Genomic DNA, 22,532 nt, shown 5'->3' with positions numbered 1-22,532 from the left:
TAAATCCACTCTTTGTCACAGGCACATCAGACTGACTAAACCAGCAAATTTGCATATAGATTACCTTGCTATTTGTCTGCTTTGAAAGATTTTTCAACATGGTGTGACAAAATCAGCTCCTGGATGAGCATGCGTGCGCATGCACACACAGAGAAAATCCAGAAAATAAACATTACATTCACAATTTCTGCTCAGTACAATAGATGCTGTTGCTAGCATGGTGGACAGATCCCTCTTGGTGAAATACTTTATTTTTGTAAGCTTTCAGTTTCAGAATATGAAATAAATCATTAGAGGTCTCCTTTATTTCCACAGCATTTCCCATATAACATAGTAAACAGTGAATGAGAAAATTTGCAGGGAATTTATATATAAAACCACACATTTGTAAATGTAAAGGTGGCTCTGAGGAACCAAACCATTCCTACTTGCTGTGTTCAGTGTGTGAATATATTTTTGCTAGAAAGTAGAGAGAATTGTGTTCCATCACCATTGCTCTCCCAGGAGGGGCCAGCACTCTGTGCAGGTGTAATCTGGGGCGGCAGGGAGAGGTGTGCTGTGACCCTCTCCTGCCTACTCTGCTAGGAACAGAGTGACAAATCTGAACTTGAGAGATGCAGGTTTGAGTGAGGGTCTCTTTTTCAAACTTGGCTGATCTTTCCTTTCCTCTCCTCTGCATATGGAGATGTCTATTATGAAAAGACTCACTTTATCCAATGTCAAAGAGAAGGGTGGGATCTTTAAATTTATGAAAGCATTAGACTTAGGCTGAGTACAAAATAGGAAGAATCTGCATATTTACAGGAGCAGATGTCCAAAAAGTATTTCTTGTACTCAGGGGCTCTGATTTTAATATTCTGAGAGTTCTTTGTGCTGTTTCTGGGTTTTGAAATGTGGGACTTCCTTTGAGGGAGGAAGGTTTGTTTAGCAGTGGTATAGAACAAGTGCATTTAAGAAGGTTAAAGCTCAGCACAGACCAATTAGCTGCTGAGAAATAAAACACAGTTCTTCAGGTTTTTAGTTGCCCCAAAGCCAAAGGATTCCTGAATGTCAGCTCCATCAGAGGCTCTGTGCCAGGCTGCAGTCTTGTCCTCAGGACCCAGCCACGTCGGTCCTGGTCTGCTGCACAGGCAGGTCTGCTGCACAGCTAAAGGTGACCCTGCTCTCAGCCACCAACCAGCCAGCTGTGCTCTTTCTGGCTGGTCACAGCTGGGCTTTCTGCTGCCTGATATGAAGAAGTAGCTGCTTTGTTCTGTTATTGCAGTTGTTTCCTGAATCATCCTGAAAGGAAACTTCTGAATAAGCTCAGCAAAATGCTCCCTCTTTTGCTAGTAAACACTGTGATGTTTAATTGTTTCTGGCACCCCATCATTATCTCCTCAGTTATTAACAAACAAGCAAAGCACACCCCATATTTGTCCTGAGGTATAGTACAGTGGGGTGCTGACATAATGGGAACAAGTGATACACAAGGAGCACTCACAACACATTGTGCCTCTCTAGCTGTAAGAAGAATATCCTACAACATGGATCTGCAGATAATATATTTGAGCTAGTTTAGGTACAGCTCCAATATCCCAGGCTGCAAAACCCACCACAGCTTCAGACTAAGTATCAAAGCAACCTGCCCATGATGTACATGATCTTCTTGCTTCACTAATACCAGCACCCAAGCCAGCATTAGCTACATAACTCAGTTATGATCCCTGAAGTTGAAATGAAACACCTACATTATAAAAGAAACAGGACAGAGGGCGCTGCCAGCTCCTGGGGACTGGATATATGTTAGCTGGGAGAGGCACTATCACCGAAAGCTCACTGTCTCTGCAAGCCCCATACTTGACTGTAGCTGAGAAGAAACTGAAGAAAAAGCCCACACCCCATTTAGGGAGAACAAAGTGAAGCAACATTTGAAGAAATGTCATGAAGACTTTGAGGCAACACCCATATTATTCAGGGCTGTGTCAGACAACCTGAAAAATCTTGTTGCTCTGGCTAAAACCAGGTCACCAGGATTGTGGTTAACATTACAGCATTAACATTTTCTTTACATTATTGGCAATGCCTGGAACACAGATGTAAAAATGGCAGGAGTGCTGTGCTCATTCTTAAAATTTTTCCTGAGTGCTCTTCCCTCCATAAAAACACACCATAAAGATGAGCAAGACTGGGGGGAGGCAAAAGGAAATGTTTTCTCTTTTCCCCTGCTAATGTGAGACAAGACCTTCAAAGCAGGAACAAATATCACAAATATAATGTACTATTTGTTTTGAAGGCTCATCATACAACTGAAGACTGGAGGAAAAGAAAGAACACTTTCTTCAAACATTTGGCCATATTCAACTCCAAACCAGCCTACCTTACAGGCCATTTGCAGCCATTTGAATGAACAAAGGGCATGTACCTGTTCTTGAAGTAAATATGCCAACAGCTTAACCACTGAGAAATGAATATGGTAATTTTTCAACTCAGTTCTCCAAGCTGGGAAAATAGAGTTCTGAATTCAGCAGGGTTTTCCACCTAGCACGGAACCAAGGTATTGCTGAGGCTGCTACACCCTTGCATTTCTCCAGTACTACAAAATATAAACTGGTCTCTTGCCTCTGAGCTAGGCAGGTTCTTTGTCCCTATGTTTCCTCTGAAACACAGCAGAGCAAGTAACTTGGCTGATGACTGCTCATTGTTTTTACGTAGCAGTTCCTAAGGGGATCCTCAAAAAGAAACAATTCTTTAAAAAATGTAATTCCAATGCTATTCAAAAACTTTATAAGTGGCATTACAGCATGCTGGAGATAATAAGGGCTACCAGACTAACCTTTTTTCACAAAGTATTTCCTTTGCTTTACAACCATCTCAGTGAAAAGCTAGCATGGACTGTGGCTGCTACTGTTTCAATTACCTTCTCTCATTTGTTGTAAAACAAATAATCTTATCCTGCCCTCTGTGGCAAGGCACACATAGGGGGATGGAAGAGCTGTGAAGACACAGCAGAACTTCGGCTGTGGAGAAATTTCCAACTGGCTTAGGCTAAACTGGGCATCCAAATTCCTTCAAAATTACTGAGAACACAGCCCAGAGAAGCATGCAGAGGAGTGAGTGCTGTTTCTGAAAACAAACTGTGTGTTTCTTCTTTCCCCCACTTTGCTCTCAGAACCAGTCTTAACGGTGCAGAATTTAACATCCAGCATAAACAGAACAGATGAATGGGGATACCAGAATCATAAAGTCACCTCAGGACACTAGGCTTCCTCTGTTATAAAAACAAATGTTTACCCATTAAATCCATTTCCTTTTGCTCACTGCACCTGTCTGCAAGGGTACTGTTGTTTCTTCTTGACGACTTCATTCTCAAAATGTGGCAGGATGAGAAATATCTCAAGAATGATGGCTTGTTTTCCACTGACATGTCAGGACAAGTGTCTCCCAGCAAGAGAGATATTTTCTTCTGGGAGACTTCCAGATCAAACCAGACAGGACAAAAATGTGACTAAGTGTGATAAATGGCTCAGTGCTACTGTCTACACACTTTTGTGTCACCAGGGATCCAATCAGAGAGACTGACATTTAACTTTGCTCTTTCCTTCAGCCCACAGATCTCAATGTATATTACATCCTCAGTTCCTCCACATCCTCAACCTCCAAAGGTAAAACAAGGATATAAGAGAACTCATTTCAGCAGCATGGCTTTAAAAAGTAGAATTAATACTCTATTTATATATCAAATATATATATATTTATATATATATATATAAAATTCAAATTATGTACAGAAATTATCATAAATATTAAACTCTCCACCACCCTCAGAAAGCCACCCTAAGTAGGAGACTTTCATTTCTGATATAACAGAAGATATGAAGATATCAGTATTTACCTGTACTAACTGACCAACTCCAGCACTGCAAGTCAGCCATTAAAAAAAAGCCAAGCCTGAAACTGAGTGGGTAAAGAATCTACCAAACAATGATTTGTAGTAATGAAAATGAAAAACAAGCACTGTAAAAAAATCTATTCATCACTAAGTTACATTGCTCAGAAATAATTATTGATACAATGTTTTTTCTAGTGTACCACAAATACATTTTAGAAGCATCAGAGCAAACTGGATTTGTTAAGTAGGTTTCATACATTTATAAACCTATTACACATAAAGCTTTTCCATGTGAGCTTTGATCTTGTTCTTCCCATTTCACATTGAAGGTACCGCACTAACATCACACATGAAATAAAGCAAGAATTTCACTTGAGGTGTGACTTTTTGCTAGTGTAAATAGCATACCTCTTTTCAGAAAAGATGACAGCAAGTCCAGAAATTTTACCTAACTATTGTGAACAGTTAAACTCATTGCTACATGCATTCAAAAATCATGCTTTTATTTTCATCTGGACAGAATGTGAATAACTGTTATTAAATTAGTCAGACAGTCCTTAGACCAGTTATCTATTTAGAAAATCAATTTCCCCTTATTTTTTTACATCAGCTCCCTTTTTTCTTTTTTTTTTTCATTAGAGGTTGTACTTTCCAGAAGCAATTTCATTACCTGTTAGGTTCTAAAAGCTCACCTGTGTTTCTTGTAGAGTGTTTTGTGGAGGACTAGAGTATTAAAACTGTTTATCTGTGTTAATTAGATATATCTATTTCAGAAAATAAATCTGCATCTATAAACCATAGACTGCTTGGCCATATAGAAATTAGGCTAGCAGACATTTTGGGAATGAATAAAAAAGTGCTTTAAGTGTGCAACTACCGTCAGAAATGTGGTACTGTTAAGTGACCTCTGATGTCAATGTTTCCTGTACTTTTTTTTTCTGAGATGGCAAGCTACTGTGTTTTCTAATATTTTGTTTGCACTGCACACCTATAAAAAGAAAATCAGCAGCAAGGTTATCTTCTGTCTTGTACACAATGATATGACAGATAGCAAGCAAGGCCAAATTACTGCAACCTCCAAGCTTCATTTCTGCTGTCTGAACTAGGTGAAAAGCATGGACTTGTTTTCCTTTCCTGAGAGGAATGCAGAATTCTCAGCCTATTTGCAGTGCTATTACCTGGAGAGGCAGCAATGAGATACTTATTCAAGAACAAGCATTGATTTTCTTGAGTGGATGAGTAATGTATTTTGCCTTCCTGCCAGAAACAGCAGTGCAATAAAATATGACAAATGAAATGCCTGTTCCTGCAAAATTTTGCATCTCCATTCAACAAATCCCTCTACAGGTATGACTACACCAAAAAAAAGTAGATATTCTTTTTAGTGTATAATCCATAGTGCTCATAACATCAAAATTAGGGACTGCCAGACTTAACATACATCTGCCCTGGGTGTCATCTGCCCAAACGTGTCCAGTCACCTGAACAGTCAGCATATTCAACCCTGTTTTGAAGACAACTTTAGGATGCACTGTAGACATGTATCACAGGACTAAGAGCAATAAAATTAAGGTTCTAAATACATGTTGCTGATAACAATAAAGCAAAGAAGAAATTACACATGATTTTGCAGGAGTTACTCTATCTTATTAGGATCCTTGGAGATTCAAACTTAAACATGTTTCCATATAAAAGAAACTATGTGACATATGTGACATTTGCAGAACTTTTTGGTTTTTTTGTACATTACCTTTAAGACAAAGCAGTGATCTGTAGGTGCCTTATATTTCACTTTGTGTTGATAACCGTAATACACGTTCACATTCTCAAACTGAAGGAAGCATGCCAGATCCCGTGATGTCTACAAATTAAACCCAAACCCATCATTATTAGAACAAATTGAATTTTGATGTGAAACTCATTAATAGGACCTTTATCAAGTGCATAAATGCCAATGATTTTTATTCCTGTAACTCTCATGAAGCTGACTGAAAAAACAAGGATTCATTTAAAGCATCTGCTTTCTTAAAATAAAAATTGTAAGAGGGTCACTACATATTATGAATAATCAATAACACAGTTCAACATTTTGCTCTTGTTCTGGTTATGCTGTTCTTCATTGCTTTGTGTGGAGATTTTAGCTTATGTCTAATATGACCAAAGAAAACATCATAGTAATAAACCACACCCTTAAAATTCTGAGTTGAGAAAGAAGGTTTGGGGCTCTAAATTGCTTTGGAAGCTTGTTTTTCTTTTGTACATGTAACAAACAAACCCTCATCAGGAAATAAGCACACATTTAATCTGTTTTGCTTTGAATTTTCTCAAATTTCCTGGCATCATTCCATTTCTGTTTATATTAACATTTGCTTCAATAATAAATATATTTCTTATATTTATCAAAATATATTGCTAAAGTAACAAGGTTTCTGTTGCTGGCATGTTTCTCAGTGATGAAGTCTGCATTCAGTAACTTCTGCAATCTTTTGTGTGGAAATACAAAAATAGCCATTTCACATGGTCATCCTTGGCTAAACTGAACAATCACTAAATTGAAAATCAGAAAACAGTGGGGGAAATAAAGAAAAATAAAACAACAAACCACAAGCTCCCTCTACCCCTAAAAATGGGGTATGGTATGATATGTTATAATATGCATATAGTGGTTCTAGCCTGCTGTTCTCATTATTAATGATATTTCATTACAATATACCCTTGAGTCAGCTTTATTTACAAATTGAGTTTGCAAGTAAGATTTGTGGGGAAACACTTCCTACTAGATGTAGACAGGACTTCTCTCTCTCTCTCTCCTGTCTCTGCTGCAGCTGATGATGCCAGAGATTTGTCAGTGAGTGTGTGGACCTCAGTTTTTCAAATGCGTTAAAGTTCCTAAATGTGCTCAAATCCATCCAGTATAATGTGTTCCTTTCCTTTAGGAACCAGGCAACAGATATTAAGACCAATATGAATGCAGTTGTTATTATCTTCTGAGGAACAGATTTTTATGCAAGGGACAAAGGCGCTTATTGGAAGTATTTGTGCAATGTTAACATGACATAGCAACATTAACATGACAAAGCAACACAATTAACAGATACAGATTTTTTTAAATTATCTGTAATTCTGATGCTTTTGTTTTGTGACCCTGTCCATTAACATCACATTTTTGAATGGCACGTAAGTAGAGCAATGCTGAAGAAAGAAATTAAGACAGCAGTGCTGACTGGTTTGTTAACAAATAACCCTGAAACAAAAACCACTACAAGCATGTGTGTAAAATTATATGAGCATGCCCCTGTATTTTCACCTTCACCATGTATTTTACACCCAGCACAAAATGCCAAAGGTAGGCCAGATGTCTTTGCTTTTTTGTAACAAGTGAAAACAAGAATATATATGATGAATTTTAAAACACCTGCAGCAGCTGAAGATACTGTTGTCTGACGACTGTTTGTCCCTGTACCTCAAAGAAAGACTACTCTGCCCACAACTGAATTGCTAGGTGCACGTGCACTTTTCATGCTAACTTGACAAGGAAGGAACTCTCATAATTTGAGGGCTTTAACTGAAGAGCTCTACTGAATTCTACTGCAGCGCTTTAAGATGTTTAACACCCTCACTGCATCCTGCTTATGTCCCAGAGCAAAAGACGTGTACCTCATCCTCAGCTGTTCCAATACAGGGTGCAGTAATCACACAGATCACCATTAAGCACAGATTTGAGCTAAGAGACTTGACTTTCTCTAGAATAGCTAAGACATGGACACAGGCATCCTTTTGCTGAAGGCTGTTACGGATGCAGGAGCAGATAACTGGGCTACCATTTTAAAGAGCTGTGACTAACTCCTAAAGAACTTGATTCGTGGTAATATAGTGACCTTAAAGCACACAATTCCTAAAAATGCTTGGTTATAGGCAGGGTGGTACACAGGCTGTTACACAGGCTGTAATGATGAACAGGCAGTAAAGTGTTAAAGAGCGGTTACAAGGGGAGTGTGCTCCATTTGAGCCTATGTTTACAGCCTACCACCTGAAAAAAGAAAGCACATCCCTCATTTGCACTGTGATGAAAAGTCACTGGAACAGGTATCACTGGATGATGAAGAAAGGCTGAGTAACTATCAGGGCATGCTTGCTTTGCTTTGGCACTGTACTATTGGTCATCACTGGAGGCATGCTACAAGGTAATGTCCAAGATGGACTTTGCATTTGACTACTCTTACACTGTTTCCAACTTAAGTGCCTTCTAAATAGCATTCTAGATCCTAATTGATAGGATGTTGTGTGTACAACCTGATTTGAGGCATGAAAGCCATTATCTCAGGGTCAGATAAAGTCAAAATAAATTGCTGTGAAAGCAGCAAGGTGATCTGTTTTTCACTGTTGTTTGGTTATAAAAACAGGTCACTGGAGCAGCAGCACAACATCCCTTTATAACATAAAAAGTTTTTTTCCTTTGGACTTTAGTCAGGAAATAGCAGAAGAGTTAAGTTTCAAAGCACAAATCCTAACAGTAAAGCTTCACCAGCAGCAGCATTTCTAAATATGAAGCATTAGCAGAGCTGTAAGTGGTAACAGAAATGGTTTTCAGAACACACACAAAAAAAACATACCACTGGTCCCAGAATCCACTGTTCTGCCTCATCACTGTGGAAATGAAAAGCCAGCTGCCCTGATGTGCAATACATCTAGTGCTGGCAATTTAGACTCTTTAAGTGTTTTGTAATACTAAGTGTAAGTAAATTTGATTCAGCTGGGTAGATGCTTCTGACTCACTTCTTTCTACACAAAGGGTGGTCCTAAAAAGCCATAAAAGATACAATACATTCTCTAGATACAGATCACTGTATTTAAAAAGTACAGCATTTCACATGCTGGTTACTGGCACAGAAAGTCAGTATCAAGCAAAGTAAAATTCTACCTTTTTTGTGACAAGAAATTAGTTTACTTGACAACTTTATAAGATATTCTTTCACAGGGAACCCATATAACAGTGAAGCATTTTGGCAGCACACCACCAGCTGACGGGTGCTATGCTGTTTTTCTTTCCCTTCCTGCTTTCCGGAGGAGCACTGTTTTATTAATGCTTTTATCTATCCCTAGAAATCAAAAGGAGAGAAACGTGACAGGATTCAGTGACTGCATTCTAGTATTTGCACAAGTGGTGTAGTAAAGTTGAACCATGGAAATCTCAGCCCTCACAGATGCACCAGACAGTGCTCTTCAAATGTCACCTTGGGAGTTCTACACTTTCACCGCCATGAATTGTTTCATTGCTAAAAGGATTATTTGGCTTCCTGACCTTGGTTTTTCCTCTGGGTACATAATAAATTCCAGAAGCTCGTAGAAGAAAATAACGCCTCTTCCAGGACTTTTTTCCATCTTCTTTTAAATAAAGGGCCCCTTCAAGCTCTGGCACAATGACAGATGTCCCACAGAAGCTTTCCTGTGCAACAAGAATAATAATGCACAAAACAAATCCATTTAAGCACAATCCTATCAATATAGAGAAGGAAATGCTCCTTTGAAAAATAAAGACATTTCTTGTGACAGTGAACATATGAACATGGGGAATGCAGTTATTAGGGAGATGAACACCATAGACAGGCAAAGGAAACTTTTCCAAGCTAATGCTGGGTGCTCACACACTGATAAAGAAGGATTGCAAAATCTCCATCCCTTAGGGTCAAGCAAAAACCTACAAAGGCTTTTAATTAGACATAGATGTGCTCAGCAAAGACTATAGAACAGAATGGTTGGTACTGTTGGGTTTTTTCCTCTACTGCAGTGTTTATAGGTTCTGTAGAGAAATACTTCAGTAGAGAGATTCCTTAGAGACTGCTTAGGGCTCTCTGCATAGGTCAATCTATGCCTTCACTTTGAAATATATGATAGCATTTAAAATACTATTTAATCAGATATACTAATTGTTTGCTTGAAGGACTTATTGCTGGGTAATTTTTAATGCCAACACACTCATCACTTAATGCTTTCATTTAGAATTCACCAGGACTTCTGCTGGTTAACATCTGGTGTCTTCATGAGATGCACTAATTTTGAAATGTGAGTTCTCAGTCACCTGAGAAATGCATTTCCTTTGTGAGCTTTTACCAAATTGCTTGCCTGGAGAACTGTGGTAATCTTTTCTTTCAAATAGCTTTGGATTTTTCTCTTTCAAGTGTACATCTGAAGCAAAACTTGAGCAGGAAAGGCAAGAGATTAAACAGACTTTCTGGAAAAGTGAACAGATCTTTTTCTGCTGTAGTACAGCTAATAAGTTGAGAAGTAAATCCACTTCTAACCTAAAGATAATTGTTCAGTACTGATCAACCTTACTAATAATAAAAAGTCCAGGCCTAAATAAAGGCCCAAATTATTTGAGATTAAATAAAGGCCCAAATAAAAGGGTTGGCCTAAGAGTGAACAATCTGCATTTTTAATGAGGAACAGCAGATGAAGAAGGAAGTCTACATATTAAACCTGAGATACAAAGACACCAATGATCACAGAAATTCCTGTTGTTACTCTATTTCCCACAAAGAACTAAATGTTGTTATTACAGAGCAGATACAAATGGTGGCAGAGTTTTGGTGACATTTGCATCATCGCCTTAATCATTTGGCTTACCTCCAGCAAAGCCTCTTTGTTTTTATCATTCATTTCTTTGCTTTCTTTCTTCCCTTTGTTTGCCAGGTAGAAATTCTGATGAAGACACAAAAGAAGTTCACATTCATTATAAAGCCAGCAATACAAGTAACTAGATTGGTACAAACTCACTCAATAGTCACTGGGTCCTTCAATACTGAGTACCCAATCAGCAGGTGCAAGAGACAGATGCTTATATGGACTCTTAAAGAAAAGTTTAATCACACCTGCCTGCTCATGAATTTTTAATTCTTTATTCTGAATAAAATTAAAACGTAATACAAGATTATTTTTGCCCACGTAAACGGCCTCCAAAAAGTAAAACCAGTGGCTTATGTTTTTGGCTGTTTTTCTGGATCAACAGGTTTGGGTTTTAGCATTCCAATTTTCACTGCTGCCTGTATTATTACATACAGGTTGCAGAGAACTTAACATTTGATTGCATGCTGATATACAGTGAATACAATGCAGTATCAAAAGACTAGGAAGCACTTTCCCTACAGCCCAATCTGGTCATTTGCATGCTTCATATCTTGCACACTGGATATAACTTAATTTTTAGGTGAAGTGCTTATATACCAAAGCCTTTATTCAAAGTTACTACTTTCTACTTTTGTACCTCTGCTCATGCTTTTCAAAGCACTTTTATGCAGTGAAGAAACTGTTCAAAAATCTAGAAGAAATCTGAAGAAGTCATCACCGTGATATTTTGGCACATGTGCTCCAGCCTACTGAAAATAAAGCCTGCACTCCTGTTTCTGTGAAGCTGCAGCTGCCCTCGGAGGACCCAGTGCCTGCCTGCCCCACAAATAAGGAACCACAGTGCCTCAAGGACACGTTCAGCCATAAAAACAAATTTGCCCACTGTTAAACAGCAAAAATGAGCCTGCATGCCTCTGGATTGTACAGATGGACAAAAGAACAGCACCTGGACATATGTGCAAATTCTGACAAGTGGGAAGGATGCTAGCACTTGTGTGCTGGAGCATGTGCAGTGGCTTTGCTCCACAGCAAGCAGGGCCACACAAGCAGAGCCGGCTGCCTGCAGACTGTAAGGCAGGTGTGTGTGAAGGAAGAGGGGAGATCAAGGATGGATGCATCGAATAGCATTTGGATCCATGGCCTTGAGGCTAGAATGGTTATACTCAAGAGTTCTTGTGGTTTACAGTTTTTCAGTTTATCTGACTTTTCATCTCTCTCTATTTTTCATGTCTCAAGACTATGAGAAAGTGACAACATATTTACATGCCTAGAACTCCTCAACGCCCAAACTGCAACATAAATGCAAACGTTACCAAAATACAAGTGAGAAGTGTGTAAATGAAGGGATAGGCTGTTGACATAGTATAAGAAAGAAACAATCAAAAAAGTAGCAAATCTACCCTGCCAGCAGACCACATTTACAGCAATGCAATTTATCTGAAGTGAAAACCTGCTCTTCCACACAACCACATCTTCTTTTACAAACAGTGCTGTGAACAGCTGTCTGCCAGAATGCAAGCCTCAGAGCAGACTGTTTTTGGAGGGGCACCAGGAGAGGAAGCAGAAGAGGTCTGGATCTCAAAACCAGTTCTTTAAAAACTGCTTTCTTTAAAGTTCACATTAAGTCAGACAGGGGAGCTCAGAAACAGACACCTGCAATGTGGCCTATGCTCATGCCATGTCTATGGTGTGAGAAACTTTAACATTCAGTACAATAGAGAGTTATCCTGGAAACACAGATGGCTTCAGACTGCCTGGATATATTTTTAGTCCACAGCTGAAGGTAAGCAAACACTAAGGACCACAGCTTTGCAATTACATCTAAAGACAATATTCAGAGTGGAAAAAACCTCCAATCAGCTCAAAACAAAACCCAGTTAAAAGTTCTGAGCAGCTGCAGCCCAGTGATTCGTGCATGAGCAACAGCTTTTCTTGACAGGCAACACTACTGCAGTCCTGAAGCCTCCGAGGTCACTGTTAGGCTGGGCTGGGCCTCCAGACCTTGGGATGGATTTGGAAAGTAGAGGGACATGCAAGCTGTAAGGCTTCTTCTCTAGACCGTTATAAAGACATAGTACAACCCCTAAAATACACAATGAAGATTTCTCAAGGTAAGTACACCTTATCACTGTCTCAACAAGGCTTGGTTCATCAAATTTACTACTAGTGGGGAGAGCATCCATCTGACTTAGTCAGCCTTCTGTGGACTGATAATACAAAAACAAAGCTCCTCTGACTACAACTGATTCACATTCAGGCATCTGGCATTTATTTAGCAGAAGCCCAGACCACCCTGTACTGACATAATCAATCGTAAAGAGAGAAAGTTTGCAAGGATATCCATGCTGGATCTCTAGTGCCACAGCTTTTTCATTAGGGAAGCGGGGCTCTGTCACCTAACCCAATGTTACACAGATGTACACTGTTATCTTTCACCTGTCAACACACACTTCATTTATTTCTGATTACCTCCTTTATGTCTCTGCTCTGAAATCTGGAAGTACATGGTATTTATTAGTTGTCAGTGGCTAAAAACCTGGGGAGCAGACTGAACACTCTACTTGTTTCATCACTGTGTGGTCTTCTATTTTTGATCAGAAGCATTCATCCTAGAGGAGGCAAGCCACATGTGTCCAGAAGAGGTCATTTCAAGTCTAGTAGTCAAAGGTCATGATAAAAGGCAAGCTCTTTCCTGTGTGAGGACACCACCAGGAAATGCATGTTTGATTTGGGATGTCAGGTCATTAATGGGACAAGATGTAGCTGCAGGGCAGCTTTCTACATATTTCTACAAATCTACAGATTTGAGAATTAACTGCTTCTTACATTCAAAAGACAAGCCTTTCCACTTAGGGACACAGCCTTCTCCTTTTTTATGGAAAGGCAGGTAAAAAAAAAAAAATCAGGCTGTATCTCTGCACTGTGTAACCCTCAAACAGTGGAAAACAGAAAGTGTTTTCAGTAGTGTCCAAGAATATCTGTGTTGGCATGTAAGCAATACAAACCTGGATCATGATAGAAACAGTACTAAACTACTGCAGTATCAAACTCTCCGATTGGTATTTATAGACTCAAAAAATTAATTTCCTGAATGAAATAACACCTTGAGGGAACAGAATTAGCTGGGATATTTAATACCTTGGACCAGGTTCCTAACATGGAGGAATAAACCTAAGGCCCAGGGATGCGGGGTGCTGGGGGGATGCTACTGGAGTCATCCCAAAACAGGTCATGTCTGTGGGACGTTTTCACAATTGGGCCTCTGCCCTCAGGTACCTCTTTACATTGTGAAGTTCACCACATCCCCATGTCTTTAGAAGCAGCCCCTCAGACCATGCAGTCTCTGTGAACATTAAAATCTATCTTTGGGCACTCCACTGTACCCATCCCGATTTATTCCCCCATGCTTGACCCCGTTGAAATGGACGTGAGGTCTCAGAACCCCACTGTGGCAGCACCTCTCTCACACCTTTCACTTTTTTTCATACACAGACCCATCCAAGTGGGAATGCAGCAGCAACTACTTGTTGCATGTCAAAAAACAGGTGCTCCAAGACAGCATGCTCCCTCTGCCTACTCCTACACTTAGGTTGTATTTTTGCTTCCAAGCTCTTGAAACTGATTTTCCAGATCTGAAAAATCCACAACAGCACAGATCAAACAGTGTGCATAAAACAAGGCAGATGCTTCATACTGATGACTAGCTTCTTTGAGCAATGGGCTGCCTGCTTATGCTCATCCAACCTGCACCCAATATGAGGCAAGAACTGGCCGGCTCACATCCCATTTCAGATCATTGCAACTGCTACTCAGTGCAGCATGATTTGTGCAGAAAAAATAAAACAGAACCGGGTCATATCTGCAATTTATATCATGGTGTGTCCCACAGAAAACTGCACATTAAAAGTATTAGAAGATACCTATAATTGCTCTGAAGATCATAAAAGTAAAAAAATACATGAAGCTAAAGGCAAAGCTCTTTTGAAACCCTGAAAAAGAGAAATTAAGATTAATGAACAGTGGGAGTACAGTGAAAAACACCTCTCTTTTCTCACTTCTATTTCTTTGCACTTTTGCCAGCATACTCAATAACCAGGTCCCTGTCACCCTTTTATGCTCTCATCACTGGGTAACAGTGGAGACAAAAGGAAAACCTGGATTAATAAATGTGGCCAAGCTGGTGAAAAACAAAAGTATCACCTGGTGGATAGTAGATAAATATACAAGCATGAAACTTGCTATAGCTGTCTTGTTATGAAAGACATTACAAATCCACTACAAACACTCCACTTCCTGATGCTGTTGAGAACTCTTGCTCTTCAGAAGAAATAAAGAATCAATACAGTGTATGGGTCCTCCATTAGAAGGTGTAGCTCTAGCTTTTGGCTTACATATGAGGGAGCAGAAACATTAAGTACTTTACAGATTTTCAGTAATTTTCATAAATACTGTCCAATAATAAGAAAACAAACAAACAAAAGCATATGCAGGTGGTGTAGCCTGCACTGTTTGATTTTATCAAAAGAAAACCACAGGAAATCAAAGTTCATGCAAACAGAAGTAAAATAAAGTGTTCTAAGAGCATGACCAGCATTTAAAACAAGGAGTTTAGATTCAGCTACACCTTAAAAACAACCATTTTCCTTCATTTTTCTTCCTTTTGTAGTATCTTTTAGCTGAGTTATTTTTTGAGTTTTTTGAAAAGAGGTGTTGAGACCTGACAACCTTTCCTTTCGAGAGAAAACCAGTGTCACTTAACCATATGACAAAGCACCACCTTTCCAATGTTATAGAAGTTCTCTTTATTTGCCCATGTGTTTTTGTTTCACTCTTTAGTCACAGACTAAAGAAGAAGCTACTTCTCTGCAGATGAGTCACTGATGGCATTCATGGAACAGTCTTTTACTGCAAGTTCCCTGCAGGTTCTATTATATCACAGTGAGCAGAAGGCAAAGTGTGCCTGTCATCGTGGTGAGAGGGACACCTGAGAATTTTATAATAGTTTTTTCTAAAAGGTATTCCAAACACATTAAAAAATATTTCAGAAAACAAAGCTGCAGAAAAACTACCAAGTGCTGCATGACAAGAATGACCATTTAAAAAAAAAGCCACAGGCATTAACTGAGCAACATATTGCCAGCACATAGAGAATAAATCCTGCATTTCAGAACCTCAATTCCCCCTTAGAAAATGAAACACTTGTAATTAATTGTTAAATTGGTCTATAACTAGTTCACAGAAAGAAACAATAAACATTAGCACAGGTCACAGACCTTCTTCAGCGGTCCGCTTGTTTTAGGAACGCATCTGCCCATCTTCATAAGATTTTTTTTAAAAAAAACACTTGACTCTTAATTGTGTCAAATCTTTGTGATGAAAATTTTGCATTGCTAATTTGTCTTAGAATAAACTGTAGGCACCTGGCCACCTTTGGAATTTTTTTATCCCCAGAAAAGTTAAAAAATGCAGGCTAAAAAAAGGTGAGATCTCCACAAAACCCTTCCAACAGAATGAGCACAAAATAAAACAAGGAATTCAGCTGTTGCAGCATTAACACCACTGGGTGTGTCAAAAAAAGCATTCTGCAATTTCTGTACTCCCAAAATGAGTTTAACGTGGCAGCCTTGACTGAGCTAAAAGAAGGCTGAATGTACTGAGCACACAGTCTCACAGCACAAGATTTCAGTTTCCCATTGGTTACATTATAATTTCTGCAAGTAGTTAGCTAGGTAATCACACACCCTCCCCCCCACAACTCAGCATTTCCTCTTGGTTTACCTGTTCAGGGACTCACTGCAGATCATGTATTTTATCATGTTTCAGTATTTAGTGTGAGCTCTGTACAGTGCTGATTACTTTCTGCCACAATATGACTGTACTGTTTTCCCCATTCACAGTGTTTCGGTTTACCACGCCTGACAGATGGTCAGACTTTATTACTGGCAAAATATTTCAACAGTATGATAGTCACAACTGATCCAGTTTCCTTAGACTGTTCATTTTAGAGCTTATCATGGAGGGGCTAAAGTTCAGTGACTCCAGATCCAGCTGAGACAAGAGGACAGAGCTACACGTTTGTTTCGTTTTTGGTTTAGGCCACATTTATTTCTAAATTTCATTGCAACCAAAACACAGTATTCATCAGAGCAGAATATTCATCTTAGTTTTATTTCCTGTTTGAGGTTCAGAGACTTGCTCTAAGCCACTTACCCAAATAACACTATACTACAGTGTATGAATCAAATGTGGAGTTGAACCTCTGCTGCTGGGTAGGTTTATGTGCTCTAGAAAGGAGGACTTTGAGCCAGCACATTGTATTCTCAAATTTGACTTTGCTGTTTCATACTAAAAATCAACATTAATCCATGTACACTGCAGGATAAGTTATCCTTTCCTGACTGTGGATACCTATTGTCAATGAAGGAAATTTCTTTTCTGCAGGTTTTATTTCAAACATTGGCTCATTCTATAAAAAATAACTTCCTAATGAGCAGCTTGGTGAGATTTACTGCCAAATTACATATTTGACTCATTTTTTTTCAGCAATGCTGAATTGCTCATTTATTTCTTGCGGCCCTTAGGAACAAACCAGATGCTCAATGAGCTAACAGTCAGCTGACATGGGGAAAAGATCTTGTGCCCCAGAATCCAGCAGCTGTATGTTCCAGGGTGTTTGTACATACAGGTTTGACCACATAACACAAGAAATAAAACTATTTGTGTATACACCTATCTGAATAATTTGATGCAATTCAGTGTGCAGACCCTCCTTTACAAAGTTAATGCACACCAGTTACTGATAACCCAATTCCTCTCCTCAGTATTAACAAAATCCAGCAAATCCTCTGTAATATTCAATATACCCTTTATGAAGTTTCATGTACAACTGGCAAAAACTGGGCCTTCAAGGAAATCATCAGCAGAAATAGTGGAGAAGCTGTAGTAATAACAAAGACCAGGTTTTTACAGCTGTTACAGCTCACCCAGTTCTAAAAGCTGTACCAAACAGTAGCTTGTACTGGAGGTGAACTACATGCTTCAGTTTTTACCTCTACAGACAGGACTCTAAAATAGTATCAGAAAAAAAAGTAGAAAACACTCATTTTCAAATCCTTGCATTCAACATCCTGGTGGGTTTTTTTGGTCGAAAATACAATTTTTGCTTACTCTGAACTGAGAGAGCTGAAAGCAAATTGTTAATGCAATAGGCAGAATGCAGACTAAATTACCTTAGTTTAGACACTTATCTGAATACCATGTTAGCTTACCTGGGGATTTTTAAATAAAGCATATTTTTGACTTTTTTCCAAAAACAGAATCTTATTCTCAGTGTCTCGAGTCCAGTCTGATAACACTTCAACAACATTTTCATGGTCTTCAAAAAACCTTTCTGGAGAGACAGAGAAGATAATGTAAGACATTCAAACTGTTCCTGCCCTCTACAGAGGCCGCAGAAATTCCTGTGTAAGAATGTAATCATTATCTGATGTTCAGTCACTCAGCACTGGACAGTTCAGCACTCTTTTCCCACTGCACAGACGTGTGCAAAACCCACATGAAATTGTGTCACATGGAAGGGCAGAGCAGCTCCAGACGCCTTATGTACCCTGTGCCATGCAGGATTCCCCCTGCATCTCTGTGCTGTCACTTGAAGACTGCAGGAAATGGAAACAGTGACCTGCCAGGAGTAAATGGTTACACCCATGTTTTTCATGGCTTTCTGCTTTTGATTGATTTGGTTTTTTTAAGGTTTGCACTATTACAGATTGAGGGGCAGGAGAAGGGGTATATATAAATTATAGCTAATGAAAAAAAAAAAAAAGTAAAAATTTATTTATTTCTCCTTTTGCTTTACTTCTTTTACAATGAAGATTTATTTTTTTGTCAGCAGGAAGAATTCTATGCACTGAAAAGAAAATGTTTGGTTTCAAGCAACTGTATTTAAAACCACAAATATCAAAACAGAAAATACGAAGGTAGACTGAGAACTGATGTCAAGATATACTGGTTCACCCAGCATCTCTGTAGCTAAAAACCTTACCAGGGATGTGAGAGACCTAATGTTAACTCTTTCCCCTCCTGATCTGCTCCGAACCCCAGTCCTCCACCCAGAAAAGCCGCAGGGTGTGCTGAGACTAGGAAACTGATCTTTTCTGCTTCAGTTTCATTTATACAAGATTGCTCAAGAGTAACACAAAACCCCTTTTAAAGGAAAAGGAATTCAGCATAACTTGACAGTTCATTTTGGAGGATCCCAACCTGCACTTTTTTAAAAATTCAGTACTGAGATAGGGAATTAACTCAGCTCCAATTTTCAGTAGGTTTTTGGCAATTTCCTGGGAACAGCCATACCCATTTCTGTGGTCTGTGGTGATCACATCTTCCAATGGCCTAGACTGGCCATTGGAAGCCTCCACATCAGAGGAGGTAACAGAGCACACATTCTGTAGGCTTTCTGTGATACTTGTTACTTTTGACAAGGGTTAAGTACATCCCATCCAACCCATATCTTGTGAATTAATTAATTTCACAGAACGGGATTAGCTTCAAGACCCATTCGCATGTACACAGTAACTTTTAACATCAACAACAAAACACTCTTCATTTAGCAGCTGGTACTTCTGCAATGCACTGGAAATAGAAAGCACTATATAAAACCCTGTTAATGGTTTGAAGAGTGAACAGTACCTTATAGTTTAAGATAGGCATGAAACAATTCTCAGACAGCAACACTAATTTTTGCCACATATATTTTCATTTGTTCATTTGCTGCACCAGGATTTTCTTGTATGAAAAATGTGATTTTATGACCACCAGGAGAGTCTTTTCAATAATTGATTTTTTAATTATTTAATTTATATATTTATTATATAAATATATATAATATATTTAATTTCATTTAATTTTTTAATTTTTTACCTTAAAAAAGTCAAATCTAGATGCCTATTATAAGACTATAATAGTCTTTATTGCAAAATAGATGCTGGTCTATACAGCCCAGTGTTACACCACCATCTCACTACTGAGATTGTGATATTTAAAATGTATTTAATTTTAAACTGTAGTTTATTTTATTTACAATGGTAGTCTTTCAAAATAACCATATATGTAAGACAACCTGACAAGTATCCTGTGATATAAAAGTAGTTTGGACTTTCAGTTCAGCAAGAAATATTTGCTGCTCAGATTTGCTTCTTAAAGTAAAGGAAATTTTATTCTATTTAATACTAACGTGGAAAGCAGGCAGATAGATGAAGTGCAGAAAAGTTCTGTCTTTGTGCTGATAGTAATAAAGCCATCTAGAGCAGCCAGGAAGTATACTGACAAAAATAAAGAATGGCTCACATTGTTCTGATTTTGAACAAAATTAGCTGCATGTTGCTGTGCATTGGAAGCAGAAGAAAGAACATGTACTGTTCCACTCATATTGAAACTGCCTTCTGCAAATAAAAAGGCTCCAGCCACAGCAGATCTGGACCTGGTAATAGATCACTGCATCAGGAGTTAATAGATTTTTCCATTTTTCTTGAACCAGATACAAGTTTATTTCCTTTGGTACTTTTCTTCTGTCTTGGCTTTTAAAATAATTTTAATTCATTATTAGAGTAATTCCTTACTGCACCAATACCCTAACACTAACTAAAATCACCTAGCATTAGCTGGGACAAAAGAAGCATAAGTAATTTTTACCAAAAAAAATTCTAACCATTAACCCCAATGTTTGTAGCAAACTGATACCTTCAGTTTTAATTGCATGATGGGAGATTCAAGTATCTATCCAGATTATGAAGAAACATATTCTTTTTAATGACTATGGAGATTAAGAAAACAATATATTTATGTGCTGTCATTCTAATACTCAAACATGTTTGTTCAAGTCATACTGGACAAAAAGGGAGCAACATTCTAAGATAGGAAAATACTCCAAAATTCTTTAGTGACTTTTGTCAGATTTTTGATCTAGGGTCAAATGACATTTCCAGTATTTCCTTAGTTAAGATAAGCAGGTACAAAAGAATGCAGCACCATTATCTTAAGTAGCAAGAACAGCCTGGCAGTAAATTTATGCATCACTCTTACAAGCAGATGAGCATCTCCTTGCTCATGACAAGTCAGGCTTTTTTCCAGGTATTTTTAAATTTGTATCATTTAATTTAGCAGAGTGACTACACCTGAGGCCCTTTTGAAGTGCAATATTGATATTTGACTTAATATGTGAATTTTCACATCTCTGCTGGGAGACTGTAAACTGAGAATGTTAAAGGCTGTTTGACAATTTCCCATTTTGCTAGGTTAAATGTGACTCTGAAAGAAAGTCATGGCAATTTTCCTTCTCCTTTTGATGTCATACCTTTTCAGTCTGGAAAATAAAAAGATTCTGAAATATTTCACAATTAGAGAATACTCTCTTCTTAATGAAAGAAACCTTGAATCCTTTTTCAAACAAGACTCATTATGTTGCACAGAGCAATTTCTAAGTTTTGCACAGCTGTTTCTCAGGACCTGGAGGCCAGGTTAATTACTCCATAAGTCATAACTTACCATCAGCAGAGCTGTAGCCCCATCACGGAGTAGTATTCTGGACACAGCTACACTTATGAAAATGATTACCACAAATGAAAAGCATTAGAAATTACTGAAACACTTCTCACAGAGACTTGTTTAATGACATTTGTTTAGCCAGTATGTAATACATGCCTGCTGACAGCACTCCAGCACTGCATCCTCTCTTCAAAAAGTGGATTTGAGTACTGGTGTGTTTAGGATTGTCATCACCTTGAAATTCACATCGCTCCTTCATTTTGTGTAAAATAAAATAATGAAAATGGTGAAAAGCAAGGAGCCTTCCACAGGTCACAGCACAGCTGAATGGACTCATTTCCACAGCAAGAACAACCCAACTATATTCCTTCAGCATCCTTCATCTTAGAGTCTGTGATGTCACATTGCCAGGTGACACATGGGCAGGAGAAATGTTACTATCTTTTCAAGATTACCAACACTTATCTGATCATTCAAGATGACCAGCCCTCTATCTATTTGCTATGTGCTATGTTACTACACTTACCAATTTGCAGCTCTGGGTACATCTCATACAGACACCAGTCAACGTTGCAGTCACAATGGGTTTTCTCAAAGAGATTGTCCAAAACATCCCGCGCCACCTGACGCTCATCCACCATTAGAGACTTTGTGCTGTTATCGTTCATGTGCACCTTGATAACAAGCTGAGAACAAAGTCACACAAGAGTCACTTAATTTCAGAAGCAAGAAAAAGCCTAGTCTGAATCTGCAAACACAGATAAGAAAGATAAGGGCTGAAGGTCAAAGGCTGATTCAAAGGGATCCTGTCCTACAGCAAGCTGAGAGAATAAAACAGCTCCAAAGTTTTCACATTACAATGCCAACAAAATAAAGATCTTTTCTCTAAAAATAAAATTGAGCCTTGTCCTATGCATGATTTCAGGAAAGATGAAATTACCATGAAGAAAAAGCAGAAGCTAATCTCTTTTCTGAATCTACTACATGTGCGATTGAGGAAAATGCTTGTTAGGGAAGCCAAGTACAAAAGGACAGAACGTCCTTAATGCAAGTTACAAATGTGGAAAATTCAGTTTTAAATAGAAAAAGAATGGAAGAACCTTGCCATGCCAACAGTATAACCTGAAACTGGATTGTATTAAGATGGGCCAAGGTCTTGGACATCAAGATAGTCCAATAGTCATCAATTAGAAAACAGACGAGTTCGCAGAATATGCTGAGTTGTAAGGGACCCATCAGAATCATCGAGTACAACTCCTGGCCCTGCACAGGACAACCCCAAGAGTCACACCATGTGCCTGAAAGCATTGTCCAAATGTTTCTTGAACTCTGTCAGGGTTTGTCCTGTGACCACTTTACTGGAGGGCCTGTTCCAGGCCATTCTCTTGGGTTCTGTCACTGGCTACCACTGAGAAAAGATCAGTGAATGCCCCTCCTCTTCCCCTCATTAGTTACTAACATAGACCAAATTAACCTGAGACACCCATTACTT

At 38.6% G+C, this 22,532-nt stretch overlaps 1 protein-coding gene across 1 annotated transcript in view; it reads right to left on the bottom strand.

Annotated features, from left to right (window-relative positions):
* Positions 1 to 22,532, bottom strand: part of APBB1IP (amyloid beta precursor protein binding family B member 1 interacting protein) — a 64,660-nt gene that overhangs the window by 15,586 nt on the left and 26,542 nt on the right. Inside the window, exons 6-10 of the mRNA XM_014248608.2 lie at positions 21,567 to 21,726; positions 17,767 to 17,888; positions 10,499 to 10,573; positions 9,174 to 9,317; positions 5,622 to 5,732 (exon numbers count right to left, since the gene is read on the bottom strand). Coding sequence (XP_014104083.2) covers positions 5,622 to 5,732; positions 9,174 to 9,317; positions 10,499 to 10,573; positions 17,767 to 17,888; positions 21,567 to 21,726 — 612 coding nt within the window. The remainder of the gene's footprint in view (positions 1 to 5,621; positions 5,733 to 9,173; positions 9,318 to 10,498; positions 10,574 to 17,766; positions 17,889 to 21,566; positions 21,727 to 22,532) is intronic.

Source organism: Pseudopodoces humilis, chromosome 1, assembly GCF_049639895.1.
Source record: "Pseudopodoces humilis isolate 2021_Gansu_Grassland_sample_001 chromosome 1, ASM4963989v1, whole genome shotgun sequence".
NCBI lineage: Eukaryota > Metazoa > Chordata > Aves > Passeriformes > Paridae > Pseudopodoces > Pseudopodoces humilis.
Note: the sequence above shows the minus strand (reverse complement) of the source record. Positions and strands in the feature narration are given on the sequence as shown.